The following is a 19,581-nucleotide window of genomic DNA, read 5'->3' on the forward strand; positions in this document are numbered from 1 at the left end:
TTGGTATCAATAACGCTCCACAATTTCACACTTACCAGACAGACATTTGTGAGCCCTGCAAAAAAAGTTACTAGCACTCAGCTTGAGCCTTATGGCTTATACATGACCAGAATGAAGAGTCTATAGCTACAGTAATTGTGACCAGGATTCATCACGTGGCAGTGCATGACTTAGCTGCAAACAGCTCAGCAGTTTAAGAATCAATATTACAATTAAGGTATATTAACATACCATAGTGGATTTAATTCCAACTCCGCTCAATGTCCTATATCAACTTGTTTTCTGCTCTTCGGGTGCTGCTACTTTTCCAAGGTTTTGTTAACCTGCAGAAACTGCCCGGAGAGGAGCTGGAACACCTTGGAAGAAACCTGATGCTTTCTTAAATGACAAATTGGCTTGAGATCGAAGGTAGAATGAAAATCAGGAGATTTTCTGGAGTTGCCCATCCCTGAAATAATGTCTGTTACAAGCAATAACCTCGCAGACAGAAATAAAGACACCAGCCCCATACAACAACCCAGTTAAGAAGCACAGCAGAAGCTAATGCAATCAATTTGAGCTTTTTGGAATTTTATTTTCAAGTGATACAGTAAGTGGAAAACAATGACAATTAGCATTGCTCAGTGACAAGACGCCTGGCACACAGTGGAAACATCACAACATATAGCAGCCGAGGTGAGCCCATGTTTTCAGTCCATACTCTCGCTGCCAGGGCCTGGGGATGCGAAGGTGATCAAGCCCTTAAGAACTCGAGGAGAAAGTCCAGAACCTCTCACTGCGCCTTCACGTACGTACGTGTGCTAACTACATCTCCCATCGTCAGGGTCTGCAGGGCAAAGCACAGAGCAGGCGAGTCAAGGCATGACTTCAGGATCAGGCACTTGCACATGTTGTGCCTTCTTTCACAGAGATGTCACTTTAAATCCACCTCTAAATTCTTCTCATGCTCTTTATTCCAGAAAAAACACCAAGGATTTGTTTTTTGCTACTTATGTAACTTGCATAAACTGCTACCACAGAGACTAAAACGGTTTTGAAATGAATCATGAATGGTGCTATATAAAAACCTATTACATCATCATCTGAAGACACTTTGATCTACATAAAATTGCTAAACAGCCCCAAGGTTTAATTTTTTGCAAACAGCACTCGTGTTATAACAGCAATTAGCATTACTGACTTTTTTCCATTTCCAAAAAATGTCACTAATGATTACAATTCAGGGTTTTATTAGGACTGTGGGCAAAGCAGCTTAACTTTAAAAATAATTCTTCATTTTGCTTTGCTGGGTTAACATAACTATGGTCAGAAAAACCACATGACACCACACAATATAGAATGCATTATGACATTTAGTATAGTTGTATCCTCTGCCACAAAGTCCTGTCTCAATGTGTTGGTTCACAAAAACACCAAAGTCCGTTTTGGATGCATGGCATGTGAATATACAGGTCTCACCTACTGGTTGGACTGCCTACAATTTCATAATCTTAAACAAGAATTACTCCACAGTCCACTCCCACAGACTTCTGGTGTCTGACTGCTCAGTCTTGCCAATGGAAGGTCTAGAAGATTGTTAGGAGCAGGTAGTACTTCCTAACAGTAAAATATAATCTATGTGGGGATTGTGATGGATATAAGAAAATATTTGAACTAAACACAAACTTCTGAAAATGACAAAGCCACTGCTTTACTAATGAGCACTGCTATGTGGCTAAATACTGTAGGTTTACCAGTTAAAGTGAGGATTACTGACCAGTACGAGCTGGTTTCCATTGACTTCCCTCACGAGCGAGGTCTCCTTGTCCTCCCACTTTTGAACATGAACCAGCTTCCCTCCATCCACTGTTACTAACGACTGCAGAAAGAGGAAGAGGAACCATGATCACCTTAACACAGAATCGCAGGGATCAGGGCACCACGTGTTTCTCCAGGTCTGAGCTCTGCTATTCTGTTCACTAATAAACATGCAAAGGTGACACTGACTGTAGAGAGAGAATTCAGAACTCCCGTTGTCAACGAAAGCCAAACCCCTTCCCTGTGTTTGCAGAATCTGGAATTGAAAAAGGATGTCCGCTACTGGAAAAGTATTTTTGCTTTTCATGTTAATAAAGATATTTAAACATTACCTTGTACAACCCACATGGAACAATTTCCCTTGAGATAACACTGACGCATACTATAGTGAAAAGGAATGACTCATACGGTGGTCATAACTACCATTAAATGAGGTGCTCCTAGCGGCAATATTGGGTTTCTTTAATGTTAATCCAGGGCTAATCAACTTCTAGAACACAAATAGTTTTGTTGCAACCAGCAATTTAATACATAGAGCCTGCTGATTATCATTTAATTAGCTGGATGCATCACAGCACTGCAGTGGACAAGACTGGAATGAATGAGTGAAGTCAAGAGTAAATGTTTGCCAGATGGCTACAGACACCCCCTGTCAACTTCTTGACACTTTGATCCTTTCAAAAGTGATTCCAAACATTCCCAAATCTGTGCAATACTAAACACTACACTAAGGTAAAACAAAATTATCTTAGGATTGATTTAACCCCCCACCACCAACTCCTACTGTAAAATAAATTCCCATCTTGACAGTCCCTATACTTAATGAGCAAAGCATCCTCCTAAATGAAGATTTAAATGAAGAAGTGACATCCTGATACACTGCTGTCACATGAAAAAATAGCTTTTGGTCAAATGGAAAAAAATCATTCACTTTTTGGTTACTTACTGTACATGTTCAGGAACCTGTTTTTATCCAAGTTATTACAGGAAGTAACTCTTCAGGGGCAAAAGAGATTAAAGCATTTAACCAAGTAATTTCACTTTTCATTCAATCATTCCCAAACCAGCTTTTCTATCAGGATGTCAGTTGTAGTTTTATATCGATAACCGAGTAAATGTGTGCGAGACAGTCGCACAAGTGCTTCTGTTTACATTTCTCAAACCAACTGACACACTCATTAGCACTACCACTCACAAAACGAAATGCGTTTGGAAAATCCTTCTGAAAAGCTAAAACCAATGCTACAAATGACCTTCTCCTTAGAATCGGCATTAAACGAAACGGCCCTCCACCCAAGGGTTTAGAGAAATGAAGGTCAACAATCCTGGCCGGAGCCAGGAAACCAGGAGCTGGAAGATTTACCTTGACCTTCCTGTCGTCGGCTGTGGTCTCGTCAAACTCTTCGCCCAGCTTGAACTTGATCTCGGTGTTTTTGAATGTGCTCTGCGTTCTCACGATGACCGTGTCTCCGTCCACGGAGATGATGGTGGTGGGTTTGGTCATGCTGCCAACTTGCCTGGTGGCAAAGCCCACCCCTGCAAAGACAATTCGGACCCATCGGTCACAGCCAGAAGTGCAGAAAGCATAGCACATTTTTGACCATTTAAGAAAGTAGCTGATTCAAATAAGAGGTCTTGGGCCTTGAGAAATTGCAAACAGTTATCTATAAAATGAATTAAAATAAGGAATAACAGCAGGTATTTGGAATCTAAAGGCAGAGGGAAGTAAGAGCAGAATTGCTCACTTTACAGAGCTGTTAAGATGTAGGAGTGTGATACTGGGACTAGATGGCAGCAGTTTAATAGTGCAGGGCTTCCCAGTCCTTTCCTGTCCTCCAGCGCAGCAGTCCATTAGGACTTGCATGTCTCCATCCCACGCCCCAGTCCCGCTTATCACCAGTGGCTTGAGAGAGAGACCCTGAGTGATGAGATTTAACCGACCTACACCGCAATGAAGACTGTAGAAAACTGACTGAAAACTGAACAAGCTCATTCTAACACAGTTCACACAATCTACTGCACCTACCCTGGCTAAAGGACTCATTTATTACAGCAACAAGCTTTGCTGTCTGTAATCATCTCTGTATCTTCTGATAAAACCTACTGCTTTCGCACGTTCACCCAATCCCTCTTCTGGGTCTTACTTTTATCCTTCATGGACTTTATTCTTGCTGGTAATAACTTGCATTTTTACATCCCCACATTCCAACCAGAAGGATCCCACAGAGTTTTACAAATTGGATTTTAAAGGCAAATCATTTAACACTGTAACAAAACATGAAATGAGTATTTTAGATAGCTTGTTTTGTGCGGGGGTTGTCAAAATGGTCTTAAAATAACCATGTGTAATCGATAATGTTTTGAATCAGAGATGGGCAGCGCCAGCCCCCCATGGTTTCAGGGTCTTCTAGTTTTCAATCTGCAATATTAACTACTTGAACCAACTGTTGGGAAAATCCATTGCATATAAGGAATTTGTCCTTTCACATACCCCAGCTTGCTCTCCATGAGACAACACAGACAGGGAGAGAAGCTGGGGGTCAGAACGCAGGGTCAGCCATTTATACGGCGCCCCTGGAGCAGTTGGGGTTAAGGGCCTTGCTCAGGGGCCCAACGGAGTAGGATTCCTCTGCCGGCCGCAGGATACGAACCGGCAGCCTTCCACCCACAGGTGCAGATCCTTAGCCACAGAGCCACCACACCGCCCCAGGATTAATCTTAAATCCAGCATTGCTGGAAGGTCATTCTTGCTATGGACTGCTGTCCCATTAATAAGAGAAGCTCTCCATTTGGCTTAGAGTGGTTCAAACCGGGATGAGCTCCGGCATGGATCTCACCGTTTTGTTGCCCACTGAGCCCGAGAAGCTACAACAATTTGTATCAAGGCCTGAACGAGCTAGCTGTTGAAAACAAATGTAGAGTTGTCTGAATATACCCCTGCCTATATCATTACCAAACCAGTCCAACTGCTACTGCTGTGGGTTTTTTTTAACCATCTGGTCTTGTTTTTTTCCCCACAAGAAAAAAATACAATGATGATCCTCTCGTTTGCATGTTTGATCAGGTTCATTCCCTTTTTGCAGCGGAGTATCAGTACAGCAGGTCAAGCAGCTTGTTCACAAAGCTGTTCCAGCAGAGCCCCTGTCTGATCGTTCCCTCTTGTCTATAGATCTAATGAATTTCCTGGTTATTGAATAGTGGGTATAATTTTCTCCTGACAAAGCCTCATTGCAAAATAGTTAAAGAACAATACTGGTAAAACAGCACAGACTTCCATCCAGCATCTTGAGTTTGTATAGTCAAAAAACCACACTGAACCTATAGGGGTGGTTTTCATGCAATATTTCAATGTGGTACTAGAACATAAACAGGCAAAAAAAAAAAAACAAGTTCTTTAGCCTTCAACAGAGGAGAATTGGAAGAAATGTTATCAAAAACTTGGAAAACAAAAACTGGCTACCATCCTCCAATCAGTTAGCTACTAGCAAACTATCTATGGGTGTTGTCTTCCTGGCAGGACCTCTTCCAGGATGGGGGTGCTAGCCCAGCCCTTGGCAGGGCAAACACACATAGCGAGGGTTTAGCAATGCTAATTAATCTAACGAGCAAGTCTTTGGAGAGTGCAAACTGGAGCACTCAAAAAACAAAAGTCAAACCAGGGGAGAGCATGCAAACTCCCACCTGGAACTGAACCCACGTTTCAAGAGCAGTGAGGGAGCAGCACCAGCCACCACACTGCCAGGCTGTGCGCATCCCAAGGGCACAAAGCTGAACTCAAGATGGGAAGGATCAGCCCATATCCAGCTCCAGCGTTTCGTGCAAACAGTGAAAGAAACAGTACCTTTCATCCAATTGGAAGGTTTACTATATCCAAATACAGTAAAACTTACACACTTAAATTTCCCCCATCCCGATCTGCTCTCCCTACAGAGCTGCCTACTGTTTTGAAGTTTTATTTTTGGGCATGTCGATAGTCTCAGCTCCTTTCCCAGCAGGGTATTTCAATTGTTTCAGCACAGAGCCGAGTTAATGACAGACAACCACAATTTTCCGAATATAGACAACTTACTCGGAACAAATCTCAAAATAACTTTAATTTCATATCAGGGATCTAGTGGATTAACTTGTGCCACACAGGAAGGCGCGGCGGCTTCTGAATAATAGACCTGCTGGCAGGATCTTACAATCTGTTTTCAGAAGGTATTGTTTGTGGCAATAACCACAGTGGTAATTAAGAGTCTAAACAGAGACACAGACACCAAATTAGAAAAAGCACAAGCTTCCATAGAAAGGAGTAAAATAACTGGATAAGACACAAACTGACATTTTGCTCTGAAGGACACTGTACAGTTATAACAGATTAGCCCGTATGTTGAAAATTTTTTTAGCACAACCCAGGAAATGGAGCCATATAGTAATGGGCACTCTATCCCACACCCAGGATGCAAGGCAATGGCTAAACATTTGGCCAGGAGTCACTGAGGACAGTCTGGTCGTGACCTCAGCCATACACAGAGCCAATCAGAAATCGCGACCTTGTCTACACATGGTCTCTTGCAAAAGGCAAAGGGGTGGCGCCATCAAATATTAACTCTGCTGGAGTGTTGCCAGAGCAAGGTGTGGCTACAGTGTAAATGATCATTCCAAAAACTGGACGTCTGCACACTTGACCTTACTCTGTGTAAATAACACAACTGGGCGGAGTCTAGATTAATATCGATAGCGTGGAGAGCTTCATCCTGTTGCATGCACAAGGGGCATTTATCTGCTAATTAAGCAACCATTTGACACCTTATAAAAGCCACCATCAATTACTGCCCAATTGAAACTTTGTTAGATGTTAACGGGGCAGTTAACGGCATATTGGCAGACAAAGCTTAAAAAAAACTATCAGACCAGTCAATGTTAAATTTGGGTTCCTGGAAGACAATTCACCATGTTTATATGTGAAAACAAATGCATGAGGTCACAATGTAATACTCACTAGTAATGTGCATGTAAGAGCTCCTGCCTTTTGATGAACGTGCAGTTTTAAAGCTGCAGGAAGACGTTCTTCAAAAACTGTGGCTCAGACACCACTTGCACATTCAGCACTTCTGCTCTGGTAGCGTTATGAGTCTGGTCATCAGAAGATGCAAAGGTGTTGAAATTTAACATTAAGGCAGAATTGGATAAATGAAACATAGACCTTAGCTGCACATACTGTATGCAGGGTGTACTCAAGACCAAACCAGCTCTTCTGATGAAGCTGACCCACTCATTGGGATACAATAACCAGCTGCATGAGAGTCTTGAGTTGAAAAGCAGCTGGCAGTAAAATGTGATACAGGGAGGTTAGCTTGTTCGGTTTGTAAATGTGTTAATGGCCAAATGATTTTTTGTTTGTTTTGTTTTGTTGTGTTATTTGGATCCACACCTTGAAGGTTTTGCAATGTCATGCAGACCTGTCAGGGTGTTCTCAAACCCCCCTGAGAACTGCTCAGCCCACCACTAATTTCAGAACAGGTTTTCTGCTGTGGCTTTCAAGTGCATCGTTTCTCCCCAACATAACCCATTAATGGACAATGACCATCCTGCAAGAATCATCAGTCTCACTCAAGATAACAACAGCATCTTCTTAAAGTTAAAAAGGCAACTCCACCAAACATGTATGATCAGGTTAAAATATCATTTTTATTCCAGTCAGTTTGCAGTGTATTCTTTTAGGCCATGAGCGGCACCATACCTGTAGCTGTGAAAACTCAGAAATCCGATTTGATCGCAAATACTTACCAAATAACCCGCTGTTGAAGAAAAGGAGGTGTGAAAGCACTTGGAAAGGAACACACAAAGACTAACGAGAGGCAAATAAAGTAAGCACACTCATCTATCAGCTCATGTAAAAAAAACGTGTCATTCCACTTCAACAAAATGCACTGTTGGCACTTCGGCTCTTAAAGATACAATATATTACTTACTGCATTACTCATCCGTCGCAAACTATCAAATCATTTACACAGGCATTAAAGGATGGCCACACACTGGAAAGTATCAGAAAGGCTGTGTGCGAGCACATAAGAAAATAAGGGCATTCCGAGACCAAGCCCAGGTTGTTTCAGTGCAGATAAGAAACTAAACGCATTTCATTTAACAGGTAACAGGATGAAGGGATATCTGGCTTCCGAGCAAAGAACAAGCACTATTTCTGTACGAGGTAAATACACCCCACCTGCTTTTTAAAAAAGGGAGGGGGTGGGAAAGCATGAAATGAGGGTCAAATCAAACAAGGCAAAACGTAGAAATAAATGTCTTCCCCCTCAAAACTAGTTCACTTCAACCACACAAAAAAAGGACAAGCCAAGGACATGAGTGGGTTAAACTCTAACTGGACTCGCATGCTGAACCAGCCCGATTCTGACCTCTGGGGCACGCAGCATGGGAAACTGAGGTGTGCCACATGACATAACGCTCAGCAGCACCACTGCATTGAACATGTAGCAGCACATGTCCTGCTCTCAAGAGTAGAGGAACGTGTCCAGACCGTAGCCTGGGGGAGGGAAAAGGTGGGGCAGCTGTTCAGCTCCCCGCTAATGTGCTGAAACACTTCTTCCTCAAATGAATGCCCCCACCCCCCCCCTTGTAAATCAGCACTATTTGAAGTGCATGCCGGAGGACCGAGAGGACTGAATTTTGCACACCCAGCTTGCCACTTCAGACATGCTCTCTGCTTTGGAAAGTGCACACGTACATACGGGTGCCCAATGTCCACCTCTCAAACATAACCTCCTAATTCAACAGAGAGTGGTGTTGCATCACATCATGGTTTGCATGTCTGCAAAATGTTAATAGAAATGGGGAGATTCTTTTAAGACTCATCTCCATAAAAATGGGAATTTTACAGCAGTATTTCTTTCATCTGCCTCACAGCAGGCAGTGCTTCATTTATCTCCCATTTATCAGTGATGGGTAAAATGCTTACATTCTTATGGCTGGCAATGTAAACTGATCTTTCCCCTATTGGCTGCCTGTGCTTCTCCATTAAATTCCATCGCCAGCTCTTAATTTTACCTCGCAAATACCAAAGATCACCTTTGTGGTCGCCTTACCAATTTTGGCAGATTTTGTCGGGCTCGTGGGTGGCTCAGCAAGAGTTAAAATGGCAGCAGTTTTGACAGCACCTGCGCCCGGCTGAATCATCCGACTGCAAGACGTGCATTATGCATGAAAGATGAATTCCAATCAGACGGAGGACTGCCGCTTTGCCCTAGGTCTCTCCGGATTCACTCACCAATGGCTTTCATGTAGTCATCAAAGTTCTTGCTCTCCTGCAGATTCCAGGTTCCGACGAAAGCCTCAACCATGATGACTGGAGGGTCAGCGAGCAGTCTGCGTGGAGGAAAGAAGATAGCTGTGTCAAACACCGACAGGGAGAATGTGTGACAGAGCAGCAGCAGGAGCGCAGGACTCTCGCCTTTCTACTGGAAGGTTTTATATCAGCAGTCTGTGATGTCAGAGAAGCAGAGAGGGGGTGTGGGAGAGGGAGAGAGGGAGAGAGGGAGAGAGACGGGACGACTGGGGATCAAGCGCCGAGAGCGGCGAGGGAATGGGATTGGGAGGAAAAACGGGAAACAGACAAAGATTTGTCTGCGGGGTGGGGGTGGGGGAGGAGTGGAATAACGCGAGGGGCCAGCGGGAAGAATGAAATGTAAAGACTGAGACGGCGGGAGCGATGGGGAGGAGGAGGAGGGAGGGGGGTCAGGGCAGGGACGAGCGAGTTTGCAGATGCGCAGGCTGGCTCCGCTGCGAATCGATTTGGAAGAGGTCAATGGGACCATCAAGTGCACGGCCTCGCCCGACGACAGGCCCCTTCCCCCCATCTCTGAGCACACAAGGGGGCCTCACAAGCAGAGTGCGTCTAACAGCTGCTCAACAATGCCAATGCTCCACATCGTCTATCAGGAGGACTGCTAAACCTTCTGGTAGCACACTTTTGCATAGAACGTCTTCATGCACAACGGGATAATTTTAAATAAAGGATTTTATCAATGCAATGGTGTTCATGTCTCGGAAATTAAAACGCCTTTTCCCTTAAACGCAAGACAGGAGTAAGACGGTAGCTAACACTCAGAAGACAGATATATCTGAGCATCCTCCTCCAATTCTGCAGATAGTATTTTCGTTATTCACGACACACGTTAATGCTTAAGGCAAGAGATAACAACGCTACACCCTTTAAAAACAATAGAGCTCCGTGTGCCCTTAGACTGTAGTAAAGTGTAAAAATGAAAAGCAAGGAAGCGAATTAAAAGTTCTAATATTAAGAAACTACCGAAGAACTCCTACAAGACAAAAGGTTTATATTGAAAGGTTGGCCGACTTTCACCCAAACTTGTTTTAATACCGTTAAGCACATATCAACCAGGCACAAAAAATGCTCTCAAGATAGATCTCGCATAGATTTAAGAAACGAGCGCTTTGTACTTCCGTTCTCGGGAACGCACGATTTTTCCTCATGATCTACATATAAAGTCTTACAAGTCACACCAAGACAAAACATCCACCCAGCCTATGAGTGCTTTCTTTCGGACTCCCTGGCTTGTGGAAAGATCTGAAGCATTTTCATTTCAGGAGAAATGTTTACAATCATCCATAGCAAAAGCATTAAATGCACCGACAAAACCGTTCATAAACACGTACGACCAAGGGCTCCTTTTAAACCACGCGGTAATGAGCGAAGAGAAACTCGCACGCAGTCCCCGCCAGTATTTTGGGCATCGTGGAAAGCTTGGAAAAATGCGTGGGAATTTCGCACGAGGTGCGGTGAAGCTACAGACTTCTAGGAGATACTGAATTGGATACGATACCGGAATTTTTAAAAAAAAGTAAAATGAGAAATTACGGTTGGAAAGTAAATAAGCTACCTCTGATTTAGCTGACACTGTTTAATCCGACCGGTGTCGATCCTTATGGGATTCGGCTAACGGCCCACTCTGACTGCCGTTTCGATTTTCTGCTGGGGAAACTGCAGCGACCCCCGACGCCTAATTTTACTACTGCAGCGCCGTACCGCCCCCTGCTAACCCTGTATATATGCCTGTCCGTACGTAATGACGTATTAGAAAGATTTACCAATCAGAGTCCACGTTATGCTGTTTATGCGTCATGACGCAGCGAAATTTCTCTTCCGTGCACGTGGGATATAGTTGGGTGTCGCTCGCAAGGGTTTGGGTGGACGTGTAGTTACGGTTTTGTGCAGCAAAGCTTTGTTGGTCAGTGTAACGTACAAGTTTCCACGTGTTTTTTTTTGTCGAGATACCCTTTATAACTTTTGTCTGAGTTAAACATAGAGACAAACTGTGTTGAAGGTGGATTCGTTAAAGTCAGTCTTATTTAACTAATGAATGTAGTGAATTAGTTTGTAATTGGCTGGGAGATAAAGGTGAAAAACAAAACTGCCAGCCTGTTGGGAAAGCGCGCTAGAACGTCATGTGACGAGGGACGGACACTGTATCGCGTTTGGAAGCCGCTGTGGGGTTTTGAGTCATTGCGCCAAAACAAGACAAATACCTGAAAACTGATTTTATCTTTATCTTTGATCGAGACGTTTTCCAAGTTTGGGCACGACTGTTGTTAGGAACATAATGTTCATCTCTTAATTGAGCAACAATAACAAAATGTAAAATACACTGATGGAACAGGCAGGTGCAAAGCAAGAAAACACAAGGGGCTGCATGCCGTGAGCAGCCTACAGTTTGATAACGGGCCTGATTTCCACATTAAATAGCAACACGACAATTACAAGATGTTCTTCAGCCTGTTTTTTGAAAATGCATGTGAAAGTATATGAACTGTGCCATGACGTGTGGTGTGCACAGCAACAGGCTTGACATGACCTATTCTATACTTTTTCACAGCTCCATAATAGTAGTAAAAAAAGTTCAGTACTGTTTTTTACTAAGTGTAACGTACAGTATATGCAATAGCAATTTGAATGAGAATGAAAGTAGAACAATTGTGAAAATAAGAGTTATAGGCAATACCACATTACATAACATTGCACAGTACCACACTTCAATACAGTTAGCAAATGTTTTCTTCCTCAGCTTAGTTAGCGTTTGTTGAGACAAAATGATACTGGTGCTTTTATTACCACAAAAATAGTATAGTTGGAAACTGCATGCTTATTTGAAGCTGAAGTCCACCCATCTCTTCTGGATCGAGATCTCTGAATTAGAAAATCTTCACTCTTGCTCTGGCGTTTTAGAAGTCGCTCCTCCTTTTTGAACAAAGAAAAAAACAAAGAAAGCTGTGCTTCATCCACCTGGTTTTGAATACATTGAAAGTGCAATAGAAGAAGAAAAAAGCTCAAGGCTTTTCTGTCTTCGTAATGCTGAGTCAAAGTTTATTCATACCTGTTGCTAAACATGATGTAAAACACTGCAGTGAAATATAATCAAATCTCCCAATTAAAGGCTGTTTATTGGGCACTTCAGGTGTTAAAGTACAACCACAGCCCAGTTTTTCCAAACCTTCTACAAAATCTTACGCCACCAATCTGACACCTTGCCCAGCCTATGTTTACATTGGAACTGGAGGTCAAAAGAGAAAGGTCCTGCTGTTCAAACCCCTGTAGGCAAAGCTGAACCTCTGACAGCCCTGCTCCAGATTCAGCCATGTGTTGCTACATTCTTAACAGGAGGCAGGCCAGGTGGCAGCCAGACTGTAAATTTTCAACATTGCTTGACGCTTTGCACTGACGTGACTCCCACGTGGTAGACTGGGACCCCAACGTGCTTGCATCCCCTTCGCATGGAAGCCTTGGAAGCTGCTCCAGTTTGTGAAGGTAAAGGAAGACCAGGATGCCTTCTTCATCCCATCTGAGCAAGCTGCAAGAAGACATGCCTAAACCAGCCTTCTTTATTCCATTTGAATGAGAAGCACGTATACATGCCTAGACTAGAAAGAGTGGACAGAGAATCTGCCATCTGATACATAAGCTTGTTTCCACAGTGCATCAGAGAAGAATACACTGTCTTGGTCAAGCAATGTACCCATATCCCCCAAAGCATCTGCCAGCACCTATCTGCAGAAGACTTGAACTCTGGTAACACAAGTAATGAACTTAAGTTGCTTAGTTACATTAGCCTACCATGTGTGATCTTGAATGATTTCTAGCAGGAAGCATCTTACTGGAAGCTGCAAGGGAACAAGAAAAGGTTAGTTCCACACTGAAAAGTAGGATGAAGAAATGCAATGTTTCATCTGTTGAACCTTCTTTATCTGGTTACTCGGCAAATGCACTGACGTAGCTCCCCTCTCTTAACATCGTCCTGCAGCTGCTTCTTCATCAGTGGGGTTTAAGAGGTAAGTATCAAAGCCCCAACCATGCTTTCAGAGGCACACACACTGGTTGAAATGCGTTCCAATTATCTAGAAACATTTGGGCCAAAATCAAGCAGCCAGCTGAAAGACAATAACACATTTCCTGGGCAGATGACTGTTTGCACTTAAGCAATTGTTAAATTCCCTTAACATGTCAAGGGCTACAGCTTCAAATGTATGCAAGTATTGAGCTGTTGCTCAGTTGGTTTTTAAGAATGAGACCAATCTGTTGTGGAAAACTGTATCTAGTCAATTCTACCTGGCAAGCTGCAGCTGCTGTGATTATTACGAAGACACGCAGACAGAACATGGACGTATGAGTCGAGTCACAGTGTATTTACAGATTTGTGCAATGGGGTTGATTTGACTTTTGAGTAATCCTCTGGAGGTCAGCATCTCAATACCTTTGAACAAACAGCACCAACACACATGCTGCTCAGCTTTTGCTGTAGCATAATTCTCTGGTCCCTGTGCAAGTGCTTGGAACTGGGGCATCTAAAGACATGGTGTTGGCAGAGTACAAGCTGCATACCCAGCACATGAAGTTTAGATATCAAATAGGTGTTAGAGAATTGGAATGAAAAATATATGAGCAAGATGTAAGAGTTTTTTTACTTTCTTTAACTAGACAGTATTGGGTAGCAATTAAAGGTCAGCAAAATACTCAGATATGTTGAGAGTATAGAATTACACAATGCATTGGCTAGTCCTCTCTTTGGTGACCACATTAGTAGAAAGATATTGTTGTAGAGGTTGTGTAATGGGACCTAATTCAGGTACTCAAAATTCTAAAAGGTCCTGATCAAGACAACATGGAGACCCTATTTCAAAATCAACAACAGCCCAAGGAGCCTGGGACACAGGTAGCGTTTAAGTTGATGAGTATTTAAAGGCAGGAAACAGTCATCTTCCCTTAACACATTATTGTGAGAAACTAGAGTCATCTTGTAGAGTTGGTAGAAATCGCAGATCGTTTGCCACTAGTATTCAAATGAGCAAAGCTAGGTAAAAGTCCTCTTCTCATTTTTCATGTTTGTATTACTCTTCTTAAGCATTGCTCTGATTGTGTTGTTTGAATGGTATTGGAAGTGTCTGCATTTCAGTGTCAGTTTTGCTTTCACACAACCTATATTTAAATTAACATTGGACATGAGTTGCAATTGACAGAGACATTGGACATCAATAAGACAAATTACCTACAAGCATGCTCTGTGCGATGTAAATTCTCACTTAGCCTTTGAGAGTTATCATCAGCCCATTATTACAAACCACTGGAAATTATTTCAATCTTAATGCAATGTCTCATGCTAAACCTCAAGGTCTCAACCTAAACCTGTCTTAATATTATTTCTATTGTTCTACACAAGCTCTGTCTTTAGCCTTAATCCACATTCGTCCTTATTCCTGATATTCTTGTTCTTATACCTATGTTGTGTGAGTTGTCATAAAACTCATACACCAGATAGCATGAGCCATTTGCATTTAGATCTTCTTTTATTTCAGATTCTAATACACTAATACACTAATTTTCTTATCGGAATTCCTTATTTTTTACAAACTACTGTATTTCAGGGAGTATGACAGATTAGAAATAGCGAACATCTAAAGGCTCTGCTATGAGTAAGGTATTTAATTTGTAATTGTATACTGTACTTCAGCAATCAAGATATAAGAGGATACAATGTGACAAAAAAATGAAACATCATTAGCTTAGATGTTTTGAACCAAACTACCCAATATGTAACAGATGCCAAGTCCATCCTGGAGGCCAGCACAGTGAACTTCTGTAGATCATGAAGTTCAGGGATCTGTGAAAGATGAGACCTGAGAGCCCTTGCACCTGTCACATAGACATCTTATATGGCTGAAAACTAAAAACAGCTGCCAAAAAAAAGGTTAGGCCCTTGCCTGCGGCCATGGCCATGCAAAGGCATTGATCACTCACAAAGCAGCTGTATGAGTCTAAAACTCCATTAAAAAACACACCAGCTATTGTGTGAAGCGCCTTCATATAATATACAGGTAGTAGACAAGAAAGTAGGAAACGCCCATGTAAAGTCACTTAATAGGATTCTGGGCCACCAAATGCAGCCTGGTATGCATGTGTGCATTGCAGCATAGAGTCTGCCAGCATGTAAAATTCTCCAGGAGGGGTGTGGCACCATTGTTGCATGAGAAAGCCAGTCAACACACACCTGATTGGTGGAGGAGTAAAATGCAGTCTGGCGCATTGTGCTGGAATATCTTGTAAATCCTGGATTAGGTGCAGATTTGATGAAGGCCATGACATGTGGCTAACATCACCAAACCTTTCGGGTGGCCACACACCCTCTGCGGCTGGGGACATTGTCATCCTGGTAGACACCTCTCCCAGCAGGAAAGACATTCCACTACACTGTATGAAAATGAATCATTCAGCAACATTGAATGACAGTTAGCTAGGTTTGTCGTCTAAGGGAAGGAGTGCCCACATTATAGAACCACAAGACCCATTCTCTGTTGGAACCAGGCACTCAGGGTTGTAGATTTCCTCTAAGCCTGCTGTTTCATGCACTTGTGTGTTTGTTGAGAACATTGAGAAAGATGATTCATCTGATCATATCTCACTTCTCCACTGTTCAGTAGTACTTAGGTAGGACCTCAAGGTGCAGTGCATAGCTGGTTTTTGAGTAGACCTGTGAGCCAATGATTGTATTATTAATCTAATTAAAGAAAAGGGGTACAATGAATTGGGAGCACAGGTAAGAAAGGCTGTGGAGATATAGTTAGGTGTAAAATTTTGGACACCACAATAAGAGGGAGTGCTTCTCTACAATCAGGCCCGAGACAAGTGACCGAATTTAGAAGGATCATGCAATGTTTTTTTGCTACCAAGGCATGCTCCTGCACCTGCATGTACTGTAGTATTTAGGTCCCGTTTACATTAAAACTATTCTGTACTGTGTAATGCTTCTTTGTCCTTTGCTACAGCTGCTGCACCCCACCAAACATCTCATTTTTATATCACCTGTATGCCCAATTAAGTCTAATTAACATAACAGAGTAAGTAAGATTCCTTTGAGATGTTCCCCTTGAGAGCACATGAAGCAATTCTCAATCTTCATGCATGAATGCCTTGGATTTCTGTAGCTTCCTAGAGCTACTTTTTATGGACCTTTTGTAACAAATGTCAAAAGGAAACCTCTTGCAAACTGCAATATAATTATTTAAAGTTTGTTTACATTGCTGTGTGCAAAACGTGCAAAGACCATTTGTTCTGTTTGATGCAGGATACTCAAGGCATTTTGAATATTGAGCCTTAAGAGTTTCACCTCAACAGCTTTCTCAGCCAGCAAAGTCATCGTACCCTTAAGTACTCTTTCACCCAGTCACACTGCACTGCTCACCTGATATACAAAGTAGGCCAAAGGTCAGTGTTTGTAAATCTTTGACCAGTGCAGAGACAGCTGCAGTTACAGTCTCAGTACCAGCCTCACACGTCACTGTACAAATTTGTCCTGCAGAGGGATTTAGGTCATAGAAATGCACAGAATACTTTGGCACAGACTGCTAGGTGGGGAGGGCAAAAATGAAATTTAATTTCCTATGAAAAATATAGATAATTGGATTCCTCTGTCATGGCATTATCGTTAAAGGTTTGAGGGTTTTGTTTTCAAATTCCAACTACAGTATAACTGCACCATTTGGTGAGGTGTACAGTATGTTCAATCCTGCATACATTACAGGATTGGTAGGATTGATTGACAGACTATGTACAAAGAACTGGTGTGGTTCTTATTTCATGTATGGATGTAGGGTGTCTGTGAAAATCTAGTCATGCCAAAATAAAAACAGAGATGGACACATTTTCCCCAATTCAGGGTGCACACCTCAAGTCCTGGAGGGTCAGAAAGTTTCTGTTTTTCTTGCCATCTCAGGACATAATGAGTACTTAATTGAACTCATTATGTGATTAATTGGACAAGTTGAAGCATTTCCTTGTTATTAAGAGGCTGTATTTTTAAAGAGATTAGTCAAACCTAAAGAACAGAACAGCTCTGGATTTCCACAGTTGATGGTTTTCATCCTAGCAGAGTTATTTAATTGAACCCTTAATTGAAGTTGTAAACTGCTGAATTGAAACTGTTAAGATGTCAAGTAACTTTTAAGTTAAAGGGAGTCTTTCAGTACATTTAAGAGTTGAAAACATTTCGTGCGCTACTCCCATCTTGTGGATCTACTGCAGCATTGCAGACCTGTGTACAGTATGCCTGTAATGTGATATTTTAGCATTATTTCCTGGGATTCTAAAGTATCATTTGGAAAGTCTGGAAAGAGCACAAGCATTTTTCTTTTATTACAAGCAGCTCCTACTCCTACATGTTTCATGGGACGTTTTTGCTTATACAAAGCATAAAACAAGACAGTCTTAATAAGGCATACAGGTGTCACAAAACGTTCTTAAGGACCCTATGCAGACAACACAATCCGGGGAGGAGTGAGGAAAACATGAGGAAAAAAGCATGCTGGAAGGGGCTGGAAGGAAAACAGGGTGCGCTGGTGTCCGGGGGAGGTGTGGCCGAGGCAAACAGTCCGAGGGATTCCGAGGCAAATCCATGAGTGTAGCAAAAGTCCAAGACCGGGTAATCCATCCTGACAGACAAACTGAGCTAAAAGCCGGAGAGGGATCCGGCGGAGGGACGGGGGAATAAAAGGGGGGTCACGGGACCGGACGCTCCCTAATCCCGGACTCAGAAGGTCAGGATGCCGTGATGAAGCCTGTGCCGTCGAATCACTCCCGGACACGCGGGTAGGCGGGCTTCCAGGCATCCATCTTCCAAAGCTGAGCCTAGATTGGCAGGAACATCTGGCTTTTATAGCACGGGGGGCTGGAACTGGAGGCATGTGCGGGAGATGAGTATAAGACAAGGAAGGGCTTAACGGCATCAATTTTCTAACTTCCAATACAGGGTCTCAGGGCAATGGACACAGCACATCTTCGGTTAAAACACAAGAGTTTGTTTAAGGCAAAAACCACAGACCTTGGTGTATCATCAGGCTTGAAAAATCGATTTTTATATTTCAGAAAAAAGACCAATATAAATCTCTCTTTTTGAGCAGGATTATAGAAAGTCATCTCTGACAGCAGTTTCCATCTAGGCTGGGATTTAGAATATCTTGTGGCAACAGCAGTTAGAGTCAAGTGACTCCTGGCGTTTGCTCAAATAGACAGGGAAACATTTGCCTAGACAGATTTTAATACAAGTCGCCAAGAGTGCACACCTGTGCACAAGAGATATTGTCTTGGTTTGAACTGGACCATATATCTGAACTATAATAGAACAATTGGAATCAAATAACCTCCTGAGATGGTTCTGAGACTTGCTTTAATTGCATTTTATCACAAAGCTGTCATTACAAAGTGCCACATTACCAGCGTGTTGTGGTAATATATTTATCTTATTAGAGGTATAATACATTTGTATCAGCCTCTGGGATATGTACAGTTCTCCCTTTTTCCTCAGGATTGGACAGGTGTTACCATAGTGAGTGTAATGAATAGAATATTAATTTCTGGAATTGTCCAGTGATACCTTGTCTACAGGTGTCCTTATCCTCAGACCAGTGGGATAGATCCTTTCCAAAATCGGCAGGATGGAAGAAACATAGCAGGATACAAATGCTTTTTGTGGTTGCAGGGAATAAAAAATGAAAAATCATATCAGGCAGTTTCTTTAAGGGATCACAGAACCATTTTCAACACAGGGGTAAGATACTGTACATAAAGACTGGTTTCCTGGTTTCTCTCTGTCCACCTTGGAATCTAAAGTTGCCCGACACCCCAGTGTCAGAATGCATTTGTCTTCACACAGTGGGACAGACTTGACCACCAGTCGCTCTAGCATAAAAGAGTGGAGGGACGCAGAATTCTGTGGTCTGGGAACACGACACCAGGTAGCAACTTTTCCTTCTCTCTTATATCTTTGGAATAAATGAACCTACTGTAGACAGGAATGGATAATTCCAGTCTTCAAGAGCCAGATTAAATGGTACAGCTGCTTTTAAATGTGACTTTTTTATCCAGATACTTCAATTAAATAATTAAGCATAGATTTTGAATAAAAACCAGAGGATCCTGTGGCTGTTAAGGTCTTGTTTTGGCCATTCCTGGCCTCGATAGAAGTGTATTTATCCACCGTGTTGGAAAGAGGCTGACTCACAGTCTGAAACAGCACTTCCAAAATCTTGTCCTGTCTTGGTGGCCCAGAGACTTTTGGTCTTTAGTCAAATGGCACTCTGTATGCTGTATGAACCGATTGACACACCTGCAGATACACTATCCCTCCAGGAGCAGGGCTGGACAGCCCTGGTCTTACTCAACCCAAACAGGCAAGACTCTGGCAACCCAGGTCAAGCATAGATAAACAGAGAAAGACTTCCACA

General features: G+C 42.6%; 1 protein-coding gene across 2 annotated transcripts; it reads right to left on the reverse strand.

The window, feature by feature from the left end:
* Window positions 1–549: 549 nt before the first annotated feature.
* fabp3 (fatty acid binding protein 3, muscle and heart) lies at window positions 550–10,811 on the reverse strand. 2 transcript variants are annotated; one of them, XM_015348709.2, is made up of 5 exons: window positions 10,698–10,811; window positions 9,065–9,162; window positions 3,161–3,333; window positions 1,757–1,858; window positions 550–826 (listed from the first exon to the last, which is right to left on the reverse strand). In XM_015348709.2, exons 2-5 carry the CDS (start codon window positions 9,135–9,137, stop codon window positions 773–775), a joined length of 402 nt encoding a protein of 133 aa, XP_015204195.1. In that variant the 5' UTR covers window positions 9,138–9,162; window positions 10,698–10,811; the 3' UTR covers window positions 550–772. The 2 variants fall into 2 exon arrangements, with proteins under 2 accessions (XP_015204195.1, XP_006631365.1); XM_006631302.3 differs by lacking the exon at window positions 10,698–10,811 and having other exon boundaries at window positions 9,065–9,302.
* Window positions 10,812–19,581: the final 8,770 nt, after the last annotated feature.

Source organism: Lepisosteus oculatus, chromosome 11 (genome assembly GCF_040954835.1).
Source record: "Lepisosteus oculatus isolate fLepOcu1 chromosome 11, fLepOcu1.hap2, whole genome shotgun sequence".
Classification (NCBI taxonomy): domain Eukaryota; kingdom Metazoa; phylum Chordata; class Actinopteri; order Semionotiformes; family Lepisosteidae; genus Lepisosteus; species Lepisosteus oculatus.

What these genes read in the sequence shown, in the direction of transcription:
- fabp3 (XM_015348709.2), bottom strand. Translation starts at nt 9,137, where the DNA reads ATGGTTGAGGCTTTCGTCGGAACCTGGAATCTGCAGGAGAGCAAGAAC. An exon ending in TGACTACATGAAAGCCATTG is followed by an intron (nt 3,334 to 9,064) that starts GTGAGTGAATCC and finishes TTGTCTTTGCAG; the next exon opens with GGGTGGGCTTTGCCACCAGG. An exon ending in ATGGAAACCAGCTCGTACTG is followed by an intron (nt 827 to 1,756) that starts GTCAGTAATCCT and finishes TTTGCCCTGCAG; the next exon opens with ACCCTGACGATGGGAGATGT.